Source organism: Parasteatoda tepidariorum, chromosome 2, assembly GCF_982258835.1.
Source record: "Parasteatoda tepidariorum strain Cologne lab strain chromosome 2, Ptep-v5.0, whole genome shotgun sequence".
In the NCBI taxonomy this organism is placed as follows: Eukaryota; Metazoa; Arthropoda; class Arachnida; order Araneae; family Theridiidae; genus Parasteatoda; species Parasteatoda tepidariorum.
Window position 1 is genome coordinate 101,777,709 of NC_141756.1, and position 23,327 is coordinate 101,801,035.

Genomic DNA, 23,327 nt, shown 5'->3' on the forward strand with positions numbered 1-23,327 from the left:
CTCCTGCGTCGAGTATAGGGAGAAATTTGTCTTCGTGGAGGACTTTTTGATGGAGCTGACGCACATTTGCGTTACACGGAGAGGAAGACCATGAGAACCTCCCATATTTAGCCTGACGGCAAGGGGACTCTAACCCATGATCCGTCTACCACTGAAGATATTTCGCGTCAGCACTGTGGTCGGTGCAAGCCGGATGCGGAATTCGTATCGACTGGGATTCGAACCCGGTTCGCCTCATTGGATGGCGAACGCTCTTGCTGCTGAGCCATTGTGGCTCACAAGAGTAAGGATTTATAACTTTCGTAGGATTCATATTAGCTCAAATTTTAATCTTTAACTTTATAAAAATCATGAACGCAAACCAAGGTCCATAAATGAGCCGACCATCTGCAAATAAGTCGATAATTAAACTCAGGGTCGAGTTTAATTTATCTTGGTTGTATAGGGTAACATGCCAATCCCTCATAAAAGCTAAGCCAGAGTAACCCTAACAAATTACTTCTTGTTGCCAATGACTAAAATGTTATTCTTTTCTTTTACTTGAGTTCCTGTTTTCTAGTTCATTTTTTCCCGAATTCCAATTCTGACTATGCATTTGTACAAAACTAGGCACCCGGAAGCGCTATATTGTTATTAGTTGAAAAGTTTGTTTTCGTTTGAAAAGTTATACTATATTAAGTAACAGTTGTGTATGAGAAAACAATTAAACAATTTTGCTTCTCTAGAACATAAAATGGCCTCTGTTTGGCAGCAAATATTAGCAGTGGATGCTAGATATAATGCCTACAGGGCGCCGAGTAATCCTCAGTTTCGTAAGTTTGTAATCAATTCTATATTATAAAGTGTTAAAAAGATATAAAGATAAAATTTTAGTATCAGTTACTGCGCCAAAATAATCGCTCAATCTTTGCTACGATCTATTCCGTTTTGCATTTCGAATCAGAATTGGTTAATGATGTCTTAATTGTTCCATAAAAAACTTACAACACACAAAATGATTTATTTTACACTTCTATTTACGTAAATATAAAAAATACTCGTTTCATCAATAAAATTTGAAACTCTCAAAAGTATGAAATAGCGTAAATATAAATATATTATCATATTAAAGCTAATAGAAAAATAAATATCAACTCAAATCATATTGTTTCTTCCACAATAAAGAATGAACAAGCTCAGAACAAACCGTTACCATAGCAACTTAATTATATGAACTAGATCAAAGTTTAAAATTGAACAGAGGATAATTCTCAACATCCTTCCACCTAAGTTAATTTCTAATTTAAATTACAGTCGAGTAATTTCTAAGTTAGCTTGCATTCGTGAATATAACAATTAAAGTAAGAATATTAGAAATAATAAAATAGATAATTATGAAATATACAGTGTTAATAAGTCCAGTCTCTGAGGTACTTTGATTATAAGACCCGTTTTAGTCTTTCAAATCTGAGGCTCAGTAACGTTCACTTCCACATTTACTCTATATATGATTTGTTAATTTAGGCTTTTGTGCAAAATGGAAAAGTTTCGGAACACCACTCTTTTGAGTGTCCTGAAGATATAAAGATGAACTTAATGATGTCAAAATGTATATCAAGGGACATGAGTTAATTACTGCTTACCAGTCGCAGAGAACTGTAATCATTTCTTCAGATGATAATGAACCTTTTCCTAGTAAATGTCTCAGCAATTTCTTGAGAATACCTATCAATCTTTCCCGCCAACCTCCCCATCAAAAATCAGTTGGGGACTTCCATTGGGCCAGAGTAACCCTAACAAATGATATCCAAACCCTAACATTGTAGAGTAACCCTAACATTGAATAGATATAGATGTGTCTTCAGTGATTTGTTCTGAATTTAGATCTTGTTATGCATTTAAAGTTCCTACCAAATTGGTTTGATTGTCACGGTATATGACTTTACTCTGTCCTCTGCGAGCTATAAATCTTTTAAGAGATAGTAAAACACTCACAGTAGACAGGGTTTCAACCAATTCTAAAAAGGCTGCTCTATAAACTGAATTGATAAATAAATAAATCCAAGATTTCTTGTTACCTCACAGGACCAGTCAAGTCTACTTCACAAATTTCAAACATTGCTGATTCTCAAAATTTGTCTTCTAGGGGCGGTATTGTAAGAGCTTCTAGGTTTTTAGCGGAAAATCTTCTGTGCACTTATTAATAACAGATCTCAATATTTTTCTAGCATTAAAAATCCAAAATATTTCTTGTAAAATATTTATCAAAATTTGAGTATCAGCATGCACATTTTTCTTGTTATAATATTGTATTGATCTCTTGACAACCTCATGATTGGATGGAAAAATAGGTGGCATTTTAATTTCCTCTTTATCTTGACGAAAAGTAAGTTTAGTTTTCCTCTTAAGGATTCCACTTTGATCCATGAATGCTCCTAAACTTTTTAAATTCTCAGCTCTCTCTCATTTTCAAAGCAGTCTCCTTCGAATGTTTCTAGCTTCTGTTTTGAAAATACCAGGGTTGGCAGGTTTTTGACATGTGAAAGTTTTTGACAGTTTAAACCATGGTTTAAACCGTCACGTCAAAAACCTGACTGTCAAAAATGTCGAAAATGTCAAAAACCTATATTCATATGTGAAATTTAATTAATACATAAAATTTATATATTTTTTTATAAAGGATAGTGTTTCTAAATATGTTCTAGAAAAAATAAATTTTAAATTTTGAAGAAACACTTATATTTTGAAAAGTAACCAAAATCTTGTACTTTTGAAAGCTCACATCTTTTATAATATTATGTTTTCATTTTCATGTGTTATTGAAATTCTGCAGTGATATTATTAAGAAATTTATTTAAAACTAAATTTAGTGTATAATATAGATTATACTAAAAATTAGACATTTTTAAAGATAAGCATTAGCAGTTTTGTACATTAGACATCTTTTAAAGAAATATCTTTTAAACAGGTTGGGCACATGCAACATTCACAATCAGGGAATTTTTGTCTATTTTTAGCTCTTCTAAAGTAAACTGGGGGGAGGGGGATTATAGTGAACCGCTTTCAACATACTTTGTTTGGTGGTGGAAAAATGTTCAAAACTAGTTATGTGCTACAGTATGCTGCGAGGAGCAAATGAACTAGACTATTGAATTTTGAATTAAATTTCTACTTCCATCATTTTCATATCATTTTCATTTTGATTATGTAATGTGATGCATGTTCTAATTTAGGGTAATTAAAAAATTTCCATAATAATTTGTTTACATATTTCATGGATCAGTGACTGTAATGTTCTTCTGTTTCGTTTGACTTTTGTGATTGGTTGTTAGTTTTTCAGAAAAATCAGTAATTCTGAATTTTAAATCTTAAATTTTTTTTAATTCATAGTTAACATAAGACAATACAAATTTAAGTGCTTTCTGTTAAATACACAGAGTAGTTAGTGACGATTTACAGTATATTCAGCCTATTCATTTACTATGCTGAAAATTTAGTTTATCCAAATACTTGTGAATTTCATTTTGCTGAATACTATATAGTTTTGTTGAATATCTAAATATTCAGCTGTTGAATAATTACTTCTTACTTTCAAGATATACATTATTTGTATTCTTAATACAAGTGGAGAAAAAAAAATTAAGAGATGAAAATTGTTTTAAAATGATAAGTGTAATAATTATAAATAAATATAATAAACAATATGAATTATATTTATCATTATTCATAAATATAACTACTTTTAAATTCAAATTAACATACTGGATAATAAAGATATTCAGTCTAACATTAAAATTTTTTTTTATACACTTGTATCAAGTTTGTATTTATACAACATAACTTGTAAGTTCCTTATAAATATAAATATTAGTTTTTTGTTCCTTATATGTCAAAAATGCATGGTAATAAACTTTTAATTTTCTTAAATATCAAAAAAAAATTTTTTTTTTCAAAATATAAATATTTAAACAATTTTTGTGCTAAATTTTTCTGCACATGCATTTGAATATAAATTTCTGAGATTTTAAATCTGTTATTTTACCTTAATTTTAATAAAAAAATATTTTAAAACCTGCTGATTACCTATAGTATAATTAAATTTCCATATAATGCATGGCAACTGTTGGTAGTTTTGAAATTTATATATTTTCTTGGCAAACTTCAGTTTTTGATGGTTTAAACCAGTATTATACCCTTGTCATGTCAAAAACCACTTTTTGACGTCAAAAACCCAACCCTGGAAAATACATAAATATGCAGAGATCAATGTAAGTTTCTGACTCATCTATCTCTTTCTCTATTTCTATATTGGAAGTTTTCCCAGAACGCAACAATTGTTTAAATTTATTTTCTCAATTTATCATTAAAATTGCGCCCTCTTAAATAAGCTTTAATTTACTAATTTTATCAGCACAATTGAGTTTAATTTCTTCCTAATCAAAGGAATTACATGTTTGAGTAAATAATGACCTATATTGTTTACTATCTTTCAATACAGCTTCCATAATGAATAAAGAATTTAAAAAAATATACAAAATAGTTTTTACTCTTAAAAAGCCGCAGTGTCCTGTTCGCCCATGCCAGATATTCTGTTTTGCACTTCGAATCAGAATTAGTTAATGAGGACAGTATTCTTAATTATTCCATAAACAACTTAAACACACAAAGGGGTTTATTTTGCATCTCTATTTTCAAAAATGTTAAAAATACCTGCTTTTTCAATAAAACTCGAAATGCTGAAATATATAAAATGGCGCAAATATGAATATATTACAGCTGGAAAAAAAATATAATAAATATCAACTTAGAGCCATTTTGTTTCTTCTCCACAAAAGAAAAAAAAAAAAAACTTACCATAGCAACTTAATTTTTTGAACTAGATCAAAGGATTGCCCAGAGGATAATTCTCAACAATTGCATTTAAGATACTAAAAGCATTCAGTGGCATACTTAGACTTTAGTGCACTCCTGCAATATCTATAAATGCACCCTGCCTGAGGCTTCACACATTTGTTTTTAAGATTATAATATGAAACAATAATGCTATAGAGAAACATTCTGGTATTTGTAATCATTCATTTTATTTTACATATTTTTATTTCAAGTATTCTAATAATTATTAATAAGGAACTGATATTTTTGATGGAAAGGCGGTATTTAGAAAAAATTCTAATTTGGAACTTACCTTGCTGAAAAATCAGTTTTTGGGAAAAAAAAATTATTTTTGATAGGTTATGATGTACTAAATATTTTATAAAAAAAAAATTTTATGATTGAAAAATGTTTTTGGAGAAAGTTCTTCTAAGAAATTTATGTTAATTTTTTCTTCCAATACCATGGTATAAAAAATAAAATAAGCCCTTCATATACTTATTTTAACCCCTTCTGTTCACATCATATTTTGATACTCAAACATTTGCTTTTGTGTTTTGTAAATCTATGCTTTTTAATTTACTTTGTTAAATATTTACATTTAAGCATTTTCTAATCAGTTGTCATCTCTTTATCAGGTACTTTGTACATACGCCGTCGAAGTCAACTTCTGCGTGAAAATGCGAAACAAGAGGTATGAATCATAAACAGTATGGAATAATACTCATTTGTATCTATTAAATTGGCTTATTTAAATATTTATATTTTAATATACCAATACTTATTAATTAATATTTTTATTTTACTATAAATTTTTTGTGTGTAAGCAATCTATGGACTGTATTCTGCAGATGTTTATAGCAAGTTATTTTTTCAAATGTATTTTCATTTTAATACTGAAAACTCAAAATTAGGAAAAAACTATCCCTGCACTGATCTTAGATATAAATTTTTAGGAATGGAATTAATTCCCTGTATTATATTATTTCCATGTAATATTAAAAGGTGACAATTTTTGAGAAATTTTTTATTATATTGTACATTGAAAATTTATCAAAATCCTTTTCATTTATTTATAGTTCAGTCCTGTTGCTAGAAAACAGTATTTACGATTGAGGAATCAGTTGTTATCTCAGAGATATGGTGTATGTCTTGATCAAACGTAAGTAGCTAACTTTTAGTTCTCCAATTATTTAATACATACGTTTGAGTAAAAAGTTCAGTTTTTTTTAAAAAAGTTTTTCTGTTGAAGTGTGATGAATTTAACAAATTTTAATAGATTAGAAACATGTCTAAACTTTATTTTTTAGGGGTGGTTTTAATTAACATATTGTTTTATTTTTATTTGTAACAAATAAAATTTTTTTTGTTTTAAAAACGTCAATAATTTGAATGATTAAAGTGAATAATATCGAAATTGAAGTGATTAGTGTCAATTAAATTTAATGAACTCCTACTCAGTAGAATTAAAAAATAATGGTTGCATTATTGTTGATATAATAAGAGTTATTATTGATAAGAGTGAGTTTTTTCTATAACTTTTGAACTAAAGACCAGGGTGGCTAGAACAGGTAATTGGAAAGGAATTTCATTCTTGGGAAGGAAGAGGTCTTAATAGTTTGTGTTTGTTTTCTTAAATACGGATTTCTTTTTATAAAAAAGATGGAAAAAGAATTTTAATAATATCAAATATATATGTTACTAATTTAAAATAATTAAAGCGCTGTGTGCAAAAGAAAACTATATACAGTAGAGAACCGATTATCCGGAACGATCGGGACCACCACGATTCCGGATAACTGATTTTTCCAGTTTTCTGAATCACTACAAAATGCCGTTTTTGTAATGTTTATAAAACGAAACTAAAAAATTATTTTGAAATAGTTTTAGAAATAATAAAAAATGATTAATAATAATACACTTAAGTTTAAATAAGGAAAGAAATTATGAAATAAAAATTATATACCGGCTTATATATGTTATTAATGTTATTATTAACATTAATAACATATATAAGCTATTTGTGCTTATGTGAGATTCGTCTACAAACGGCTTTTGATCCGTTCTCTAAATCAGTTCTTTCCTCAACTCGATACGCCGTACGCTCTAAATAACAAAATGGGCTCAAAATCTTGCAGGAAAAAAAAATTTTTTTTTAATGGAAGAAAATTAATTTCCGGTTCCAAATTTCATTCCGATTATCTGGTTTTCCGATTTCGATTTCCGGATAAGAGGTTCTGCACTGTATATATTTTTAATTGAACATGTAATAATTTTTTATTTTAATATTATGGGTGATATTCTCGCATTTTGTTGGGGGGGGGGCGTTAACTTACAAATTATTTCCTCCCTTCATTTTGTAAATAATCAGCGCAATAAAAAAAAAATCAAAAATCATGAAATCTGTAGTAGTAACTGCAAAAAAAAAAAATATCAAGGACGAAATCACGGGAATGGGACTCCTCAAATGCGTTTTTCATTTTCATATTCGGTTGTTGTAATAAATAATATTGTTTTTAGAAAAAATGTATTTAAAAACAACGGAGGTATCAATAGCAATAACTGCCAAAAATTCGATAGAATTATTGCCTTAAAAGGTAAATACTCAAATGTACTATTTGAATTTTTAATATCGTTTGTAATATATTGGGATATTTAAAAACCATGCAAAAATCAATGTCAGTAACTGCCGAAAATACAATCGAAACATTGCATTGATTTATGATACTATCGGTGTAAATTGAATGCGCCAAAAAATTATTACCTTACTAAATGCATGATTCAAATATTATGTGTAAATTTCTGTTAAAAAGAAAACTAAATTTTTAACTTTTCAAACAAAAATCTTTCTGCTAGAACTCTGTAATGTTCTGCGACAATATCGCCGTGTCGCTTCGATTCTGCCAAGGGGGTCCACACATGGCTTGTTTCTCAGTCTTCATCAGTATCAATTTTTACCTCCTGAAACTACTGATGCTTTGAAATGTTTTCCTCCAAACTGAAACAAATCCTTGTTCCCCTTCATCAGGAGATACTGTCTTTCATCTTAACATGTAATAACTTCAATATTTTTTTTTCCATGTTGGTAGAGGCATGAATCTACTTTTTTCAAAATGGGTTAAATGGGTATTATTAGCATTTTAAGAATAGCGTTTGTGATGGACCATTTAAACAAGATGGGACATATGCGAAAGCAAAAGACAGATCGAGGTTCAACAGTATTATTAGATTACCTTCACCATCTCAAGGAAAAGTATTTCCTGGAATTATGGAAAGTGTGAAGTAGTTCGAGGGTATGTGTTAGGAGTTACAGCTTGACTTGAATATCAATAATAGTAAAAATATTACCTGGTCACTGATAATAATGTTCCTTTTGTGTTGCATTAGCATATATATTCTTCTTGCATCATTTTATTTCTTTGCTTTTTGAAAAAAAAAAAAAATCTTTGGAACAGGGTTATCACTCCACAGGAAGAATAGGGAAAAACCTGCGAAATACAGAGAATTTGAAAATCTCCGAAAATTACAGGGAAAATGCGGAGAATTTTGATTTTTTCTTTACGAACTGTCAAAATACAGGGAATTTTGTTCCTTATTTTCGTCTTTTAAAATATGGTGACTACTCAAAGCGTAATCTATGGGATATTTAAAGATGATATTTCAGCTATACTAAACTATTTCATTTAGTATAGTATTATTTAAGTATATCCATCTGTTCCTTTTTTCCCCCTCTAAGTTTTTTTTTAAAACTAATAAATATAGTTAGCCCAATATAGCTCACACAAAAGCTCAGTAATTGTTGTGTTCCTCTTAAAATATTGTGTATAATATGTGCAATGAAAACACAGGGAGATTCTTTCCAGATTTGAGTGGCAACCCTGTGGATGTTCAAGGAGTGAAAGTTTGACAGTGCAAAGATATATTGTTACAGATGATAAAACTATATTAATTTTGTATTATTTTATTTATTAATTTTTTTGCTTGTAAAGTTTAAATATATTTTTTAGAAGTGTAAGAAGTCAAAGCATGAGTGCAAGAAGTAACAGTAGGGCTACCTTGGAGGTAAGTTGAACAAGTTTATAGGTTAAACAATAAATTTTTCAAAACTTATTTCTTATATGTATGTGTAACATAACAAGCTTCAACTAATATTTTTATGTTATCCCTTTTCTGTAAATCTTTTCCTTAATGTATTATTCTATTCGAAACGCTCTTTCACATACTTAAATGTTCACATCCTGTCTTTTAATCTATTTTTAATTTAAGTATGCATTAGTTAACATACTTACTTACTTATCCTCTATGTGCCTTTGGACACCTAAGGCCTCTAGCATATCCCTCCAACGCCTCTTGTCTCTAGCAATAGATCTTGGTTCTCCCAGCCAGATATTCCACATTCTTTTAATTCGCCCAAAAACATGCGCTGGGTGGTAAGTCTGGGTCTTCCTCTTGTTCTTTTACCATCAGGGGCCCATGTAAGCGCAACATATGTAATTTTCTCTTTGGGCATTCTAAGGATATGTCTGAACCAGCTCCACCTTCGTTTTATAATTTCATCTTCTATTGTTTTTATTTTAACTTTCTTTAATAGATTTTGATTTGATACTTTGTAAGGCCAGAAAATTTTAAAAATAAATCTTAAACATTTGTTTTGAAAGGTTTCTAATTTTTGTATTTCGATCTTAGTCTGTTTCCAGGTTTCTGTGCCATATAATAGTACTGCTCTAACAATAGCTTTGTAAACAACTATTTTTGTCTTTATTTCAATATTTGACTCTCTCCAAAATTTATGTAATCCCTTAAAACATGTTCTTGCTTTGATTATTCTCTGTCTAATATCTTCACTACTTCCACCTTTTTTATCTACAATAGAACCTAAATAGCTAAATGACTCTATGTCATCTATTTCGTGATTTTCGATTTTAATTTTGTCATTTTTCTTTTGATTTATTCTCATTACTTTAGTTTTCTTATTGTTTATGAATAAACCTACACTATTTGAATATTTCTTGAATTTGTCTGTTTTAAGCTGAAGGTCTGTACATTTGGATGAAATAAGTACGATGTCATCAGCAAAATCAAGGTCTTCTGAAGTAGTTGTGAAATTCCACCTTATTCCTCTTTTTTCATCTTTCAAGCTGTTTCGCATAATCCAGTCTATCACTAGTATAAATAAAAATCCTGATAAAACACACCCCTGTCTCACGCCAGTTTTTACCAAAAAGAATTCAGTTAATTCTCCATTTACTTCTATACATGCTTTGCTGTTATCATACATATCTTTGATTATGTTAATATATTTCTCTGGTATATTATAAAGTGATAAAATTTCCCATAATTTCTCTCTCTTAACTGAAATTAGTTAACATAATTAACATTTTAATGTTTATCCCTGTAACTAAGCATGAGAAAGCTGAATCTCCCACGACCAATTTAACTGACGAATTATAATTGCTATTCCCTAAAGCAAAGCATTTTAGGGATTTATGTCGCAAGATTTTCTCTAACTTTTATTGAGGAGAACTCCGATTTTTGTCAGTTGGATATTCATTCTCTTATTATAATAGGTAAATAAAATTAATTTACTCTTTTTAAAATCCTGTGCCTATTTATTCTGCTCGTAAGACTGCCACCATTAGATATCTGTATAAATTATGTATTAGATATATGTATGTATTAGATATATGTATTTGTGATTGCTGATTATTCATTGCGTTTTTTTTTTAATATGTCTGAAATCACTCTGTTAATTTATTTAAATTTTTAAATTTTATTTTTTATTTTTTAAATTTTATTTCAGACCAGTGACTCTTTTGAGAACCGCATTGCTTTAGGTGACCTTAAAAAAGTCCCAAGGCGTTTAACTAATGAAGAAGTTGTCCCCACACACTTAGCAGAGGCCAGTCGTGCATTAGTTGGTGGAACTTCTATTGATGAAAATTATGCTTTTACTGGAGTACATCATATATTTGATCAACATAAAGATGCAGGTGTCAATTTGTCTCTTCTTATTTATTTAGATAGTTCACTTTCAACAATTTAAAGTAACCATTTCTCTTTATTTAAGTAAACTCAATTTATGAGCATGTTAAGAAAATGTATTTATCTTTTGAAATGTATTTGTACACACATTATCAGTACCATATATGATAAATATCATAAGAACACATTATATTGGGTTATTTTTGAATCAATGAAAAGCTAGAACTTTTTATTTAATTTTGATAACTTCTGTTATATTATATTACAAAATGCAGGAACAACAAATTCTTATAGTTAATGATGGACTATGAAAGAAATGAATTCAGACTACCCTTTTAATGAACAATAAATTCAATAGCTTGAATAAATTCTACGTCATCAGATGGTAAATTCTAGGGATGCAATAAATCTTATATTGTCCAGATACCTGATATTGGACCTGACTTTGAGCCAGATACCTGGTATCCCGTAGCAGTGTCTTTTTCTTCTTCTTACTTTTAGAATTATTTAATAGTATGAGACTGAGCTAATATTTTCTTTTTGTTCATATTTCTCTCGATTTCTTTCAAATAAACTTTTAATTTTGAGTCATTATGTGTTTTAAATCACAAAAAACATTAATAATGCTACTTAATAAATATAATCATAATTAGATTATTAATTGACATAGATAATTAAAATAATTATTAGACCTTTTGGAAATCTAATTTTTGAATATCATGTCTGTGAGATTTGTAAGAAATATGTAAAAATATATTGTAATTCAAATAAATTCGATATTAGTAACATTTGATATTAGTCTCAATAATTTTTTATTGGTATTGCTAAAAACATTTATTAGGAACCATTACTTTATTTAAATATTTGTCTGATAACATTGCTGCCAACCATGCTGATTTTATGCTAAAATAAAATTCGAAAAATATTTAATAAAATTATTTTATATAATATGTATAGTCGTGCATATGTAATTATATACCCACAGTTATTGTTGTAAAATAACCCGGTTTTTATGACCTGGGGGTAATTATCTGGGTAAATACCCAATTTTATTCAGATCTCAATGAATATGTTTTCACAAAATTATGTATATTCATGGCACAACTAAGTTTTGCTTACATTATTAGTAGTTAATTTGCTATTTATTGCACAAAGAAATTCATTTAATTGAACATGCAAATTATTGAAATGGTATTTTTTTTATTTATTTATTTTTTTTGAGAAGGGTTATGGTTTAATCCTCCTTAAATTCACATTTTTAATCATAATTTTCAATATTTGGATTTAAAAGTGACATTGAAACATGTATTGCCAGAAATATAATTTTAAAAATGAAAAAATTTATTCAGGTTTTTACTAATTTATTTTAAAAAGTTTATCATACAAAAGTTTTCTGGCATGTAAATAATAATATATAAATCCTTATTTGATTTATATTTAGTTGTGATTTGATATCTTTATGAATTATAATAATGCCAAATGTGTTTTATATAATTATTTACTAATGGATTAAAATAGCTTAATGTTAGTATGATTTTCAAAAGGGTATAAATTATACGCTAGCTTAAATGTTTCAATATTCTTGTATGTTAAGCTTATGTGAGATCAGGTTCTATGAAAAAATACTGCTCTGGGAGAAAAAAACTGTTCTTTTTTTCCCTATTTAAAATCGCATGTTAAACTCTAAGCAAGGATTTATATATTTTATTATCTTAAATAACATAATAAATAAAATGTATATTTAGTTTTATCATTTTAGTATTCCCTACCTTCCAGAGAAATGAAATTTAATAATTCTTAGAAGAATGAAAAGGCTATTTATTAAATATTTTGGTTAAATACATATCATTTATTGTTTTTCAATTGAAAAAATAATGTTTTTCATAAATTAAAAACGAGAGTGCAAATGATAAAATAACAAACGCATGTAAATTAATATTTAATTATATATAGATTTTTTTCTCTATCTAAATTACTGTATAGATGTTGCTTAAACCTTTGATTTTAATAAAGCAATTATTAATTTCTAGTGACAGCAGTGCGATTTGCTAATAATGATAAAAGTCTCCTCGCCTGTTCTTCATTGGATGGAAAACTCTCCATCTGTCAGCTGACTCCCCCTCCTGCCAGCGTCCTGTACGTTCTCAGTGGACATAAAGCTGGACTGACTGGTAAACAAGAATTTTTTATAGTACACTCAACACCAGTAATTCATAAAGCTTTTCAAAATCAATTTTTAACTTTCAGCACTTTGTTTGAAACCATTATTGGCAATCTTGTATCTGAATCTTTGAAATTCTGGAGTTGGTACTAAGAAACATTTTTATGCAAAGATAATAACGCATTTAAAGTTTAACTCTCTCCTGCATTCGGGCCTCTTATGAAGAATTATATATTTTTGCTTCATAATATTATTCATATTTGCATTTGTGATGTAATTTGCATGTATTCCTTATTTAAAGACTCCAAACAGTTTTTGGAAATCACACCAAGTTTCTGGTCAATCAAGATAGATAAAAGAACAGGGTCTCTTTGGAAGTCAATGGATCAATAAACACCTGCAAAATCCTGGACATCTTTAATTAATTTAATTAACTTAATATTGATTTTATTACTATCAATTATTCCATTGATTTTTTTGCTATTAAAGTTAATATATAAATTAATCTTTTCTGGATTAGCCCCACTACCATAGGGTTTTATAATACAGATTACACAAACTGTGCTTGAGTTGAAGATATTTTTAGTTATAATTTTTATTTTATACAACTGGACGCACTCTTATTTTCTATCCGCATTCTTACTTATATCTACCGAGACTCTTCACTTCTCCATCCCCATCTTTGACTTGGTATCTATCTTCCTCTAATCCTATAAATTTTACTCTTTTAAAAACCTGCCTTCATTTGTTGCTTCCAAGTCATTCTCGGCTTTCAGCTCTGCTTTTCCATTTGATTTGAATAAATGATTTTGTTAAGAAAAAATAGTTTAAAATTTAGGATTTTTAAGCAATCAAATGATTTAAATAATGCCAATCTTGCAGTAAAGTAAACTCAAATATAGTTTTGCTAATTTTGTTTTAATAGCATTTGAGTGGTCCATCTCCAATGACCTCATACTGACGTGTTCTTTGGACGCCACAGTACGACTTTGGGACACTGCCTTGGGTTTATGCATTCGGGTGGTGGAGGATCCTTTTGGGGCGCCTCTCCTCTGTTGTGCATTCCAACCTTACAACAACAACATGGTTGTAGTATCCTTTTTTTAAATATGTTTCATTAATCTGTATTTTCCATTTTGTAACCTTTTTAAGTCAGTATTCAGGGGTCTGTCTAGGTTTTTTTGAGAGGTAACTATTTTGTGAAAATTTAGACACAATTTTTGAAAATTGAAAATTATATTAAACAATCAACACAAAAATATGGTCAAGTAAGAAAATATTTTCAAAAATTGTCACTACAAATAGAATCATTTATGACTGGTAAATTTCTGTATATTTTTCCTCATATATTCAAAAATAATTATGCTATTGTAAAATTTTGGGCTTAAAATTGTATCCCAATTTAAAAATCCATAAAAATCATTGTCGATAGTTAAATTTCAACTTGAACTTAAAACATGCATTTAACTGTACTAGCACTAAATCTTTATTTCATTATGAGAACATTTTCGACTAGGTCATACAGAAAAAAGTTTCTTAAGTAATAAAGGTGAATAAATTTACAATAGTGTTTAAGATAATGTTCGAATGTTTGGAATAATGTTTAAATTTCAACTTCCTTTACAGTTTATAGATGGAGAGTCTCATTGTTTCATTTTAAAAAAACTCATTGATTCTATACTATATGTTTAGTTTGGTCCCTTATTTTACACAGTCATTGATAACTTGATAATAAACAATTTAATTACTTTAAAACATTTGTCTAAAATTTTGAATGAAGTAGATAAAATAATTTTTTTTTTGTTAATTACTATGAAAACCTATTTACTCTGATCAAATAGAATAGGACAGGTGTAACCACCGTGTCGTTTAAGAGAATGAGGGTCATTTTAATATCAAGTAGGAGTGACGAAACGAAAGGGCAAGTTTAAAAATTATAAGCTTTATGAGTGTCTACTATCTGCATTGTAATAAAATAAAATCGTCAAGTTTATTATTCTTTATTGCCTGCTTTGAATTGTTTTTTGTTTACTAGAAATGAATACTACGTTTACTCGATTGTATGCTATACTATCTGTACATCTTTTAAAAGATCACTTAACTTAATTTAGATTGGTAATTCTAAAGGCATGGTACAGGTGTTAAATGTATCTACAGGTATCTATTTAAAAGTGAGATATTCAACAGCTTATATTATGCATTTTAAAAGTGATTTTATTTTATATATATTTCAGGGTTCATTCTAGACTAAAAAAAGGGCAGGGTGCTAAAAATTGAAAAGGGCACTATACTTTTAAAAAAAAGGGCAGCAAGTTTAAAAAAGGACATTGTATTTTATAAAAAGGGCAAATATCTTAACCTTCTTTGCATAGTTAAAATGAATAATTATATATAAGTTTACTTTTATCACTAATCACAATTATAATTATCAAATGTATAACTACAATTTTCCAAGGAAAAAAGACTACAGTTTGAATTGAAAAATTTAAAAAAAAATTCAAACGAGGTTTTTTTCCTTTATCTCAATATTTCTTAGTTCACTAAAAATATATTTAAAATTTTACACATACCTTTGAAAGACCTGGGGAAACAACTGAAATTTTTCAGATATGTTTTTCTTTCTCGAGTTGATGATTAGAATAACTATTTTCAGATAAAATATGAATATTAATCTTGAAAATAAACTTATTATGTATCTGGCTCTCCCTTATAAAAAAATAAAATAAACTGCGTTTTTAAGCTTAACTGTTGAAAACAAAGTTCTGAAGTATATACATAAAAAACAATATTTACAAAAAAAATTGCAAAATAAAATTCATACTTCGAGTCATTTTAAATAAAAAATACTGGAAGTTTTATACTTGAATTCAGTCGCAGCAATAATATCAAACTTACACGTTAATGGCAAATGTAGTAATATTTCTTTTAACATTAGTGTTCTAGTTTTTTTTTATCAATAAACTTAATAATATATTTGTTGAAAATTAAAGTCGTTCAATTATTAGAATTCATTTGAAAATAAAAAAAACTAATACTTTTAAAAAAAGAAAAAATGCCATTTTTATCAAATCATGCAATACAAAAATTCATTTTAAAGATAAATTCTAATAAAAAAAAAACTTCAATGCTCGCAGAATGAAAGTAAGAAAAAAATTTGTGTTGAATTAAGTAATATAAATTCAAATTAAATATTTTAATTGAAGAAAACTTATAAGTTTTCAACAAAACCTAAAATAAAAACAAAACTTATAATTCAAAATAAAATTCAATACTTATTTGGTAATGTACTTTATTATTTCATTTTATTAATTCTTAGATTTTTTTATATAGTAAACGTTATCTTTTTTTTTTTTTTATCGAAAATGATTACTTAAGCAACAAACAGTGAGCAGTTTAAAAATTCACGTTTTCCACCACTTATGAATTTCTCAGGTTGCTATCATATTGCATTTAAATTAAGGATTTAATGAGCATTTGGCACTTTAGTCAAAAATTCAGTTGGTTAAATGAGCAGTCAAATATTCCTCAGAATATTTCTTTAAAAATATATTTTTCTGAGTTTTTTTTTTCTTCTTTTGAATTTGTATAGATATGATAAAAAATATAAAATTGTATTTTGACTATATTATAGTATTGTTTATTATAAGAAATAGTTTTAACATAAATTTCAAAAATTTTAAAATCCATGTTTCTGCACATGGCTTGCAAATTTATCTTCTAGAAGACTTAGGGAAAAAAGAAAGTTGGAAAACTAGATTACTTTATTCTGAACCACAAGTTTTTGAATTACTGCTTTTTTAAAAAAAATTTTTTTTTTTAATCAGACAAATCTATTTCGTTATTTTTTCGATACTTCTAATTCTGAGAATTGAAAACGATTTTTTTTCTTTTTTTTTCATTTTTGCTTTTTTCTATTCTGCTTCAGAGCATTTCTGTTGACTTAGTTCTTTTTTCTTGACTTTTTCTGCTGCTTTTATTATAACGCAGCATTTTAACAGAACGTCTCATACTATTAATTTATTATCACTCTTTCCCTGTACTGTTATATAAATAACTGGAAATATAGAAAACTGATTTTCAGTGTTAAAAGTTTGTTTTAGGAACCAAGAACAATTTGTATTTTCTGTTTTTCTTTTTCATTAACTTTTCTTTTTATAGGCATTTTTATTATGACACAGCATTTTTTTCAATGAACGTTATTAATAAACTTTTCTTTAAAAAAAAAATGAAGAAAAAAATTCCTTTTTGCGTGTTGTAATAACATTGTAGTTACAAAATCACGTGGAAAAGTATGGCAATTCAAAAAAAAAAAAGTAATAATAATTACTTAAATTTATGCTGAACTCAGCAAGAATAAAGTTTGTCGAATGTGAGATTTAAAATTCACATGTCGTAATGAAATTATAGGAATTTTTTATAGTACGTGGGAATGCATAGCAATAACTACCGAAAAAAAAATAGCTTAAAAGAAAAAAGAAAAGCAAAAAAAAGAAGGAAAAAAATTACTTAGATTTAAGATTAAATTGTCACAAATAAATTGCACCAAAAAGTGTTTATTGAAATTAATAAAAAATTCAGGATTTTCGAAAGGAAATAAGTGTTTAACAAAATAATTTATATTTACGATGAATTCGAATTAAAGAAAGCGCGTTAAACATACGTTTACTATTGAATCTATTAAAATTGAACGTGTCAAAACGCGATGACTCAAATGTGCGATTAACATTTTTTATTGTGATCAGTAGCTCTCGCGGGCCGCACTTCAGTAGTAGGCGGGCCGCAGGTTATGCACCCCTATGATAATTAACTGCAAGGAAAGGGTAAATAAGACTAAAGGAATTTACAGAGCAACAATAAAAAAATAATAGAAAATAAACTTTTTTATAGTTACGAAGTTGTTTAAAAAATTTATACAAATAAATCTGTGTGAAATCAAAATTAAATCCAAATTAATGTAAGAACATTTTTGAACACAAAAGCGCTACCGAAAGCTAGAAACGCTACCGTTGTTTTTTAACACAAAAACGCAATAAACAGTTAAAATATCCAATACATGAGCATCAATTAAAATATTAATTAGAGGAAAATAAGATTGCAATAAAGTGTTACAATAAAAATAAATTATGCAAAAAAAAAAGCCATTAAAAAAGGCATATTTTTAATATCAAATCACCCTAAAAAGAAACTAACAAATCAAAGTACAAGCAAAAAAAAAATAAAGGATAAAATCGCATATTTTTGTCTGCTAAAAAATAAAATAAATTATCCTAAAATATGAAACAAAGCTGCAAGACAACGAAAAATAAACGGAGAAATTATTAATAAAAAATAAACAAACTAATAAATAAAAAAACTTCTCAAAAACTAAGTCATTCTAAAAAAATTTAATAAAAATACTACCCAATAATCTGCATTGAAGCGAAGTAAAATCGTACTTCATCAATTCATGAACTTTTGCAAGAAGAGAAGGAAAAAAAACCCGAAAAAAAAATAATAAAAATGCACTTTGTCAAGATTTTCTGTTACAAAAAAAAAAAAATTATTATAAATAAGATGGATAAATAGATAAAAAAAGAAGTATAAATTAAGATGTTAAAGAAACGAAATTAATAATAAATAACTAAAAAAAGAAAATTGCTTTCATGATAAATACTAAATCAGCACAAAAAGTAATACTATATATTAAAAAAAAAAAAAGAAATGTATGTAACTTATCTGAAGTGTAAGAAACTAACGCTCGCACTGTTCAATTTTCTTAACCATTGAATGACCATGGAACAGCCTAAGTGATTCTCTATTATAAATCACTGTCACTGTACTAATTATGCCCTGCCTAAAAGCGACGCCCCCTGAGTGGAGACTTACCACTGATTTTGCCAATTCAGATTTTTTTTATCTGGGTATGGATGCACCTAATAAAGATTGGTGTGGAAAAAAACTTTTTTTTCCTTCTTAAATTTCAATTTCGAAAGGGGAAATGTCGCAAATTACGTTATCAAAAACGTACAAGTACGTTACAAGTAAAATTACGTTTTTCTATGACAATTCCATGACTTATCAAGTCTGGCGCGTACGGACCCTGTGATTAAGAAAAATAAAATAAAACAATTAAAGCAATTACAAATTATTATAAAGTAAATAAATAAGTTATTAAAAAAGATTCATTTGCGACCGCAGCACTTTTTATTGTATTTAAATTAACATTTTAAGTTTTAAGAAGAATCAAAATAAAAATTTGCTCATTATATTAAAATAAATTCAATTTACAATATTTACGACGCACGATCTTACAAACGCAGAGTTAGCAAAGCGATAACATTGATATTAAGAATAAATTAGTAAATAAATAAAAAGCTGAAAAATATTAAATGAAAAAAGTTTGGTATTTAAATTAATCTATCTAATATTACAATGCGTTGTCAAATCATGGTATGTGATATAGATCATAGCCGAAATTGCAATAAGCGCAAAAATAAAGACCAAATTTCTATAATAACGAGAAAAAAATAATTTAAGTAACAGTATAGAAGTGTCATTTAAATATATGGAAAATACAACATAGAGTTAGCGATCGGCTTGGTAATTGTGATAGTGTCGAATCAAACACCTCATTTGAAAAATATCGTCAAACAAACGAGTTACTATTAAAGAAAGAAAACCATTTCTTAATTTATCAATTTATTTAGTTCTATTTAAAATGGGCGGCCAAATTAAAGCTGCATTGTGATCATTCAGAAAAAGAAAAAAAAAATTTGCGAATAACACATGTTGTATCTTCAAATAAATTTCCTTTTTTAATATTTTTGAGGTACAAGCATACAGCTATAAATAAATTTAATACTTTTAAATAAAGGAAAGTTACGTATTTAAATTTACCGATATAATTACATCACTCGTAATGTCTGTTCAGTTATGAGTAAAAAATTTAGAAAAAATTCTAAATGTATGAAAGGGGGGAAAAAACGATTAATTGAATTAAATATGCTTCATCTACAAATAAATTGTGTGCTTGATTCAATTTTTATGAGGAGCAGTCATACCTTTGCACACACTAGTAATAACATAAATAAAAAAATTAATAAAAAGATCGACTGCTAGGATAAATTCTAATGAAAACGAGAAAGCTAGAGGTTTTATAGCGCTAAACAATATTTTAAAAGAGTAAAAAAAAAAGAAGGAATATGTTTATACTCCTGGCAGCGTGCCAACGAAGAATGAGAAAAATATTTAAAAAAAAAAAAAAAAAAACGGAATAAAAATTATCGTTTGCTAATATCTTAAAATAACTTGTAATGTAACATAACTTGAAACTTATTATTGTAAGAATTGTATTGCGTCATTGTAAAAAAAAGTTTATTTTAAAATTAGAATTTTTTTTCTTTTTTTTTTGGATAAAAAAGCTTTTTTATTTCGTAGTTAATTGTAGTCCCTTCACTTTTGAAATCAAAAGTAAAAATTTCTTTCTTCCTTCAAAAGAATAAAGCTGGACAGAGGGGTCCAGAAGCTACATGAGAATGTATCTTTTATCTATATGACCTAGTCTGACCCCTAAAATTGTCTACGACCTTGTGAACAAGATTTCTTCCCTTAAAAAATTCTTTCCAGGAAAACTCTTGCCAGGCCTACTGACCGTCATCATAGCAGTATGGTTTCTTAAAATAAGCAATACGTCCATTTCTAAGAAAAAGAAATTTTTCTAAAAAGAGAAAATAGGAACCCACACAGCTGCAGGAGGGGTTGCATTCCCCGAAGAACTTCTTGGAAGATCTCTTATTTAAACTACTAACTTCAAGAGGAAATAGTAAAGAGGGGGGGGGGGAGCTTTTCGGAATCTCATTTACCCATAGCTTTTGAGCTAGAGGGAAGACAAGTTGATTTCAAGAAAAGTATTACTAAGCGGGGGAGACAGGTCAAAAAAATCCTCTCTTACAGGAAAGTGGTATCTTTTTGGAGGGGACACAACAGGGCGCATTTAATTATATCAGGGCAGGATAAAAGGAGTAAAAGGCAATAGGGCAGATATTTTATATCAAAAGGGCATACGGGGCGGGCCGCCCCGTAAACCCCGCTTAGAATGAACCCTGTATATTTTATGTATTATATGTATGTACTTTCCCCCTTTTTTCCCCTTTCACAAAATCACTATTTCATGGTATATAATTCATTTAAGTGATATATATATATACACACACACAGTCGGATCCTGATGTAACAAATTCATAGGGATAGCGGGAATAATTTGTATTATCGGGGGGGAAAATGAAAAAAAATTGATTAACCTTATGGAATATCCGAATATCTCTAATCGGCAAGTACAAAAAATAAAGCTTACACTTTTTATTCTAAAACTTAAAATACAGCAAATGATTACATGCTGATTAATTTGAAATTTTAAATTATTTCGTGAGAAAGTTTGCTTATTTCCTTGATTTCTCACCTGAAGCATGAAAAAAAGAAAATACTCAGTCATTTACATCACTGTTTTCTAAAAGCATTTTTAGTTACATTTTCCGAAACTAGGTCCTTACATTGTCTTAAAAACTCAACCAAAACACTGGCCCTGTGTTTATTCTCCCCATTTTTCTCATAAGCAACTTTCTTTGATTAATTTTTATCGATTGGTCTAGTAACTATCGTTGAACGGCCAACCCAATTTTTTAGTTTTCGACTACTAATGTTCAACTCCGTAGCCTTGTAATTTTGAACCCAATCCTGAAGACAAGGGAACTCTTGGATTCAGTATTGGGAGAAATTTACCTTTTTGGTGGACTTTTTAATGGAACTAACCAGCAGTTGCGTTACATAGAGAGGAAAAATATGACAGCTTCCCTCGGTTAGCCTGACGGCAAGGGGGTTCTAACCCATGATCCATCTACCACTGAGGATATTTTATGCCAGAACTATGGTCGGTGCAAGCTGGATGTGGAATTCGTATCGACCACCCATCGCTGGGATTCGAACCCGGTTCACCTCATTGGAAGGCAAACGCTCTATTCCCTGAGCCATTTACGGCTCATCTCTTTCACATATATGTATACAACTCAACCTTGGAGATTTTTGTGACTTTGTTTTTACTTGCAGCACCCTTACAGTTATTATTGCTAACACGCTGTATAATGGCTCATAAATAATGCATTAAAATTTGTTTGATTTTCAATTTACTAATTAATTTTATCTAAATCAGTAACAAAAAATTATATTTGATAATGATAGTACAATTGTGTTTGTTTAGGGTGGAAGCAGCAAAAGTTCTGGCAGTGTTTTGTCTATTGTCTTTGATCCTTCTGGAAGACTGTTATGGGCTGGAAATGATAAGGTATAGTTCTAATTTTTCTTGCTCTCTCTCACGTAATTAAAAGAGAACTTATTTTCATGATCAAGAAATGTCAAAAATTAATTCTTATCTCAAATAAAAATAGAACTCTCTTGTTTAACATACATCATTGATAAATATGTATTTTTTTGTCATTATACATTAATCTCATTCTTGAGCCTCATATCACCTTACCCAAGGAGGTTAAGCTGTCATTCTCATGACCAGTCCAACGTGGACACCGCAATATTTCTTTTCTTCAATATATGAGAAGTAACCACTTACCTGCTGTCCTCACATAGAATTATTACATATTTGCTTGTAAGAATATAAATGCTTTCTTTTGCAATTATTGTATTATTCTCTATGGTTGAACAGTGCACTAAAAACGGACCACTCTGAATAACTATTGATCGAATGATCGGATTTTCACATTCTAGGACTCAATCTTAATGATTCGAGAGGGTGACCTCAACTGAATTGGTGCAGGCGCTATTTTAAGTAACAAAATCATAAAAACAAAAACGAACTTTCTCTGAATAAACATACTGTCTTTTTTTCTGACGGATTCAAATTGCTGAACCCCAAAAGTTCAGCAATCTGAGGTAGGGGGTAGTCTCAATCTGAAAAATTTGGTCAGACAGTCAAAAAGAGTCCAAAATTTGAACTCCGTTATGTTATTTATTTTTTTTTTTGAATATTTCACCATTTTGAAAGTTTTGCAAATTGAAAAATGTTTGCCCACAATTATAAAATTTGTTTATCCAAAGTTAATTCCTTGCCAAATATAACTTTTAGTTAAAATTTATTACTTTAAATTAATAATAGTCGAAAAACTTGAATTATAAGGTAAAAATTTTTTTACATAATTTTAAAGCGTGCAATTTTAAATGACAAAATTTGGTTGAATAGTGTCTGAGAAATTAAATTTCAAAAATACGACTTTTCATAATCAGGGTAGTCTGTTTTCTTATTTTGCGTACTGTGCACATTTATTTATTTTGTGAAAAAACTAATATT

The 23,327-nt window shown here is 28.3% G+C and overlaps 1 protein-coding gene across 1 annotated transcript in view; it reads left to right on the plus strand.

Annotated features, from left to right (window-relative positions):
- The first annotated feature begins 632 nt into the window (after positions 1-632).
- LOC107447293 (WD repeat-containing protein 13) overlaps positions 633-23,327 on the plus strand; it is a 29,218-nt gene continuing 6,523 nt past the window's right edge. Inside the window, exons 1-9 of the mRNA XM_071177927.2 lie at positions 633-812; positions 5,490-5,545; positions 5,931-6,013; positions 8,859-8,913; positions 10,652-10,841; positions 12,864-13,004; positions 13,920-14,086; positions 15,106-15,165; positions 22,227-22,310. Coding sequence (XP_071034028.1) covers positions 692-812; positions 5,490-5,545; positions 5,931-6,013; positions 8,859-8,913; positions 10,652-10,841; positions 12,864-13,004; positions 13,920-14,086; positions 15,106-15,165; positions 22,227-22,310 — 957 coding nt within the window. The 5' untranslated portion in view covers positions 633-691. The remainder of the gene's footprint in view (positions 813-5,489; positions 5,546-5,930; positions 6,014-8,858; positions 8,914-10,651; positions 10,842-12,863; positions 13,005-13,919; positions 14,087-15,105; positions 15,166-22,226; positions 22,311-23,327) is intronic.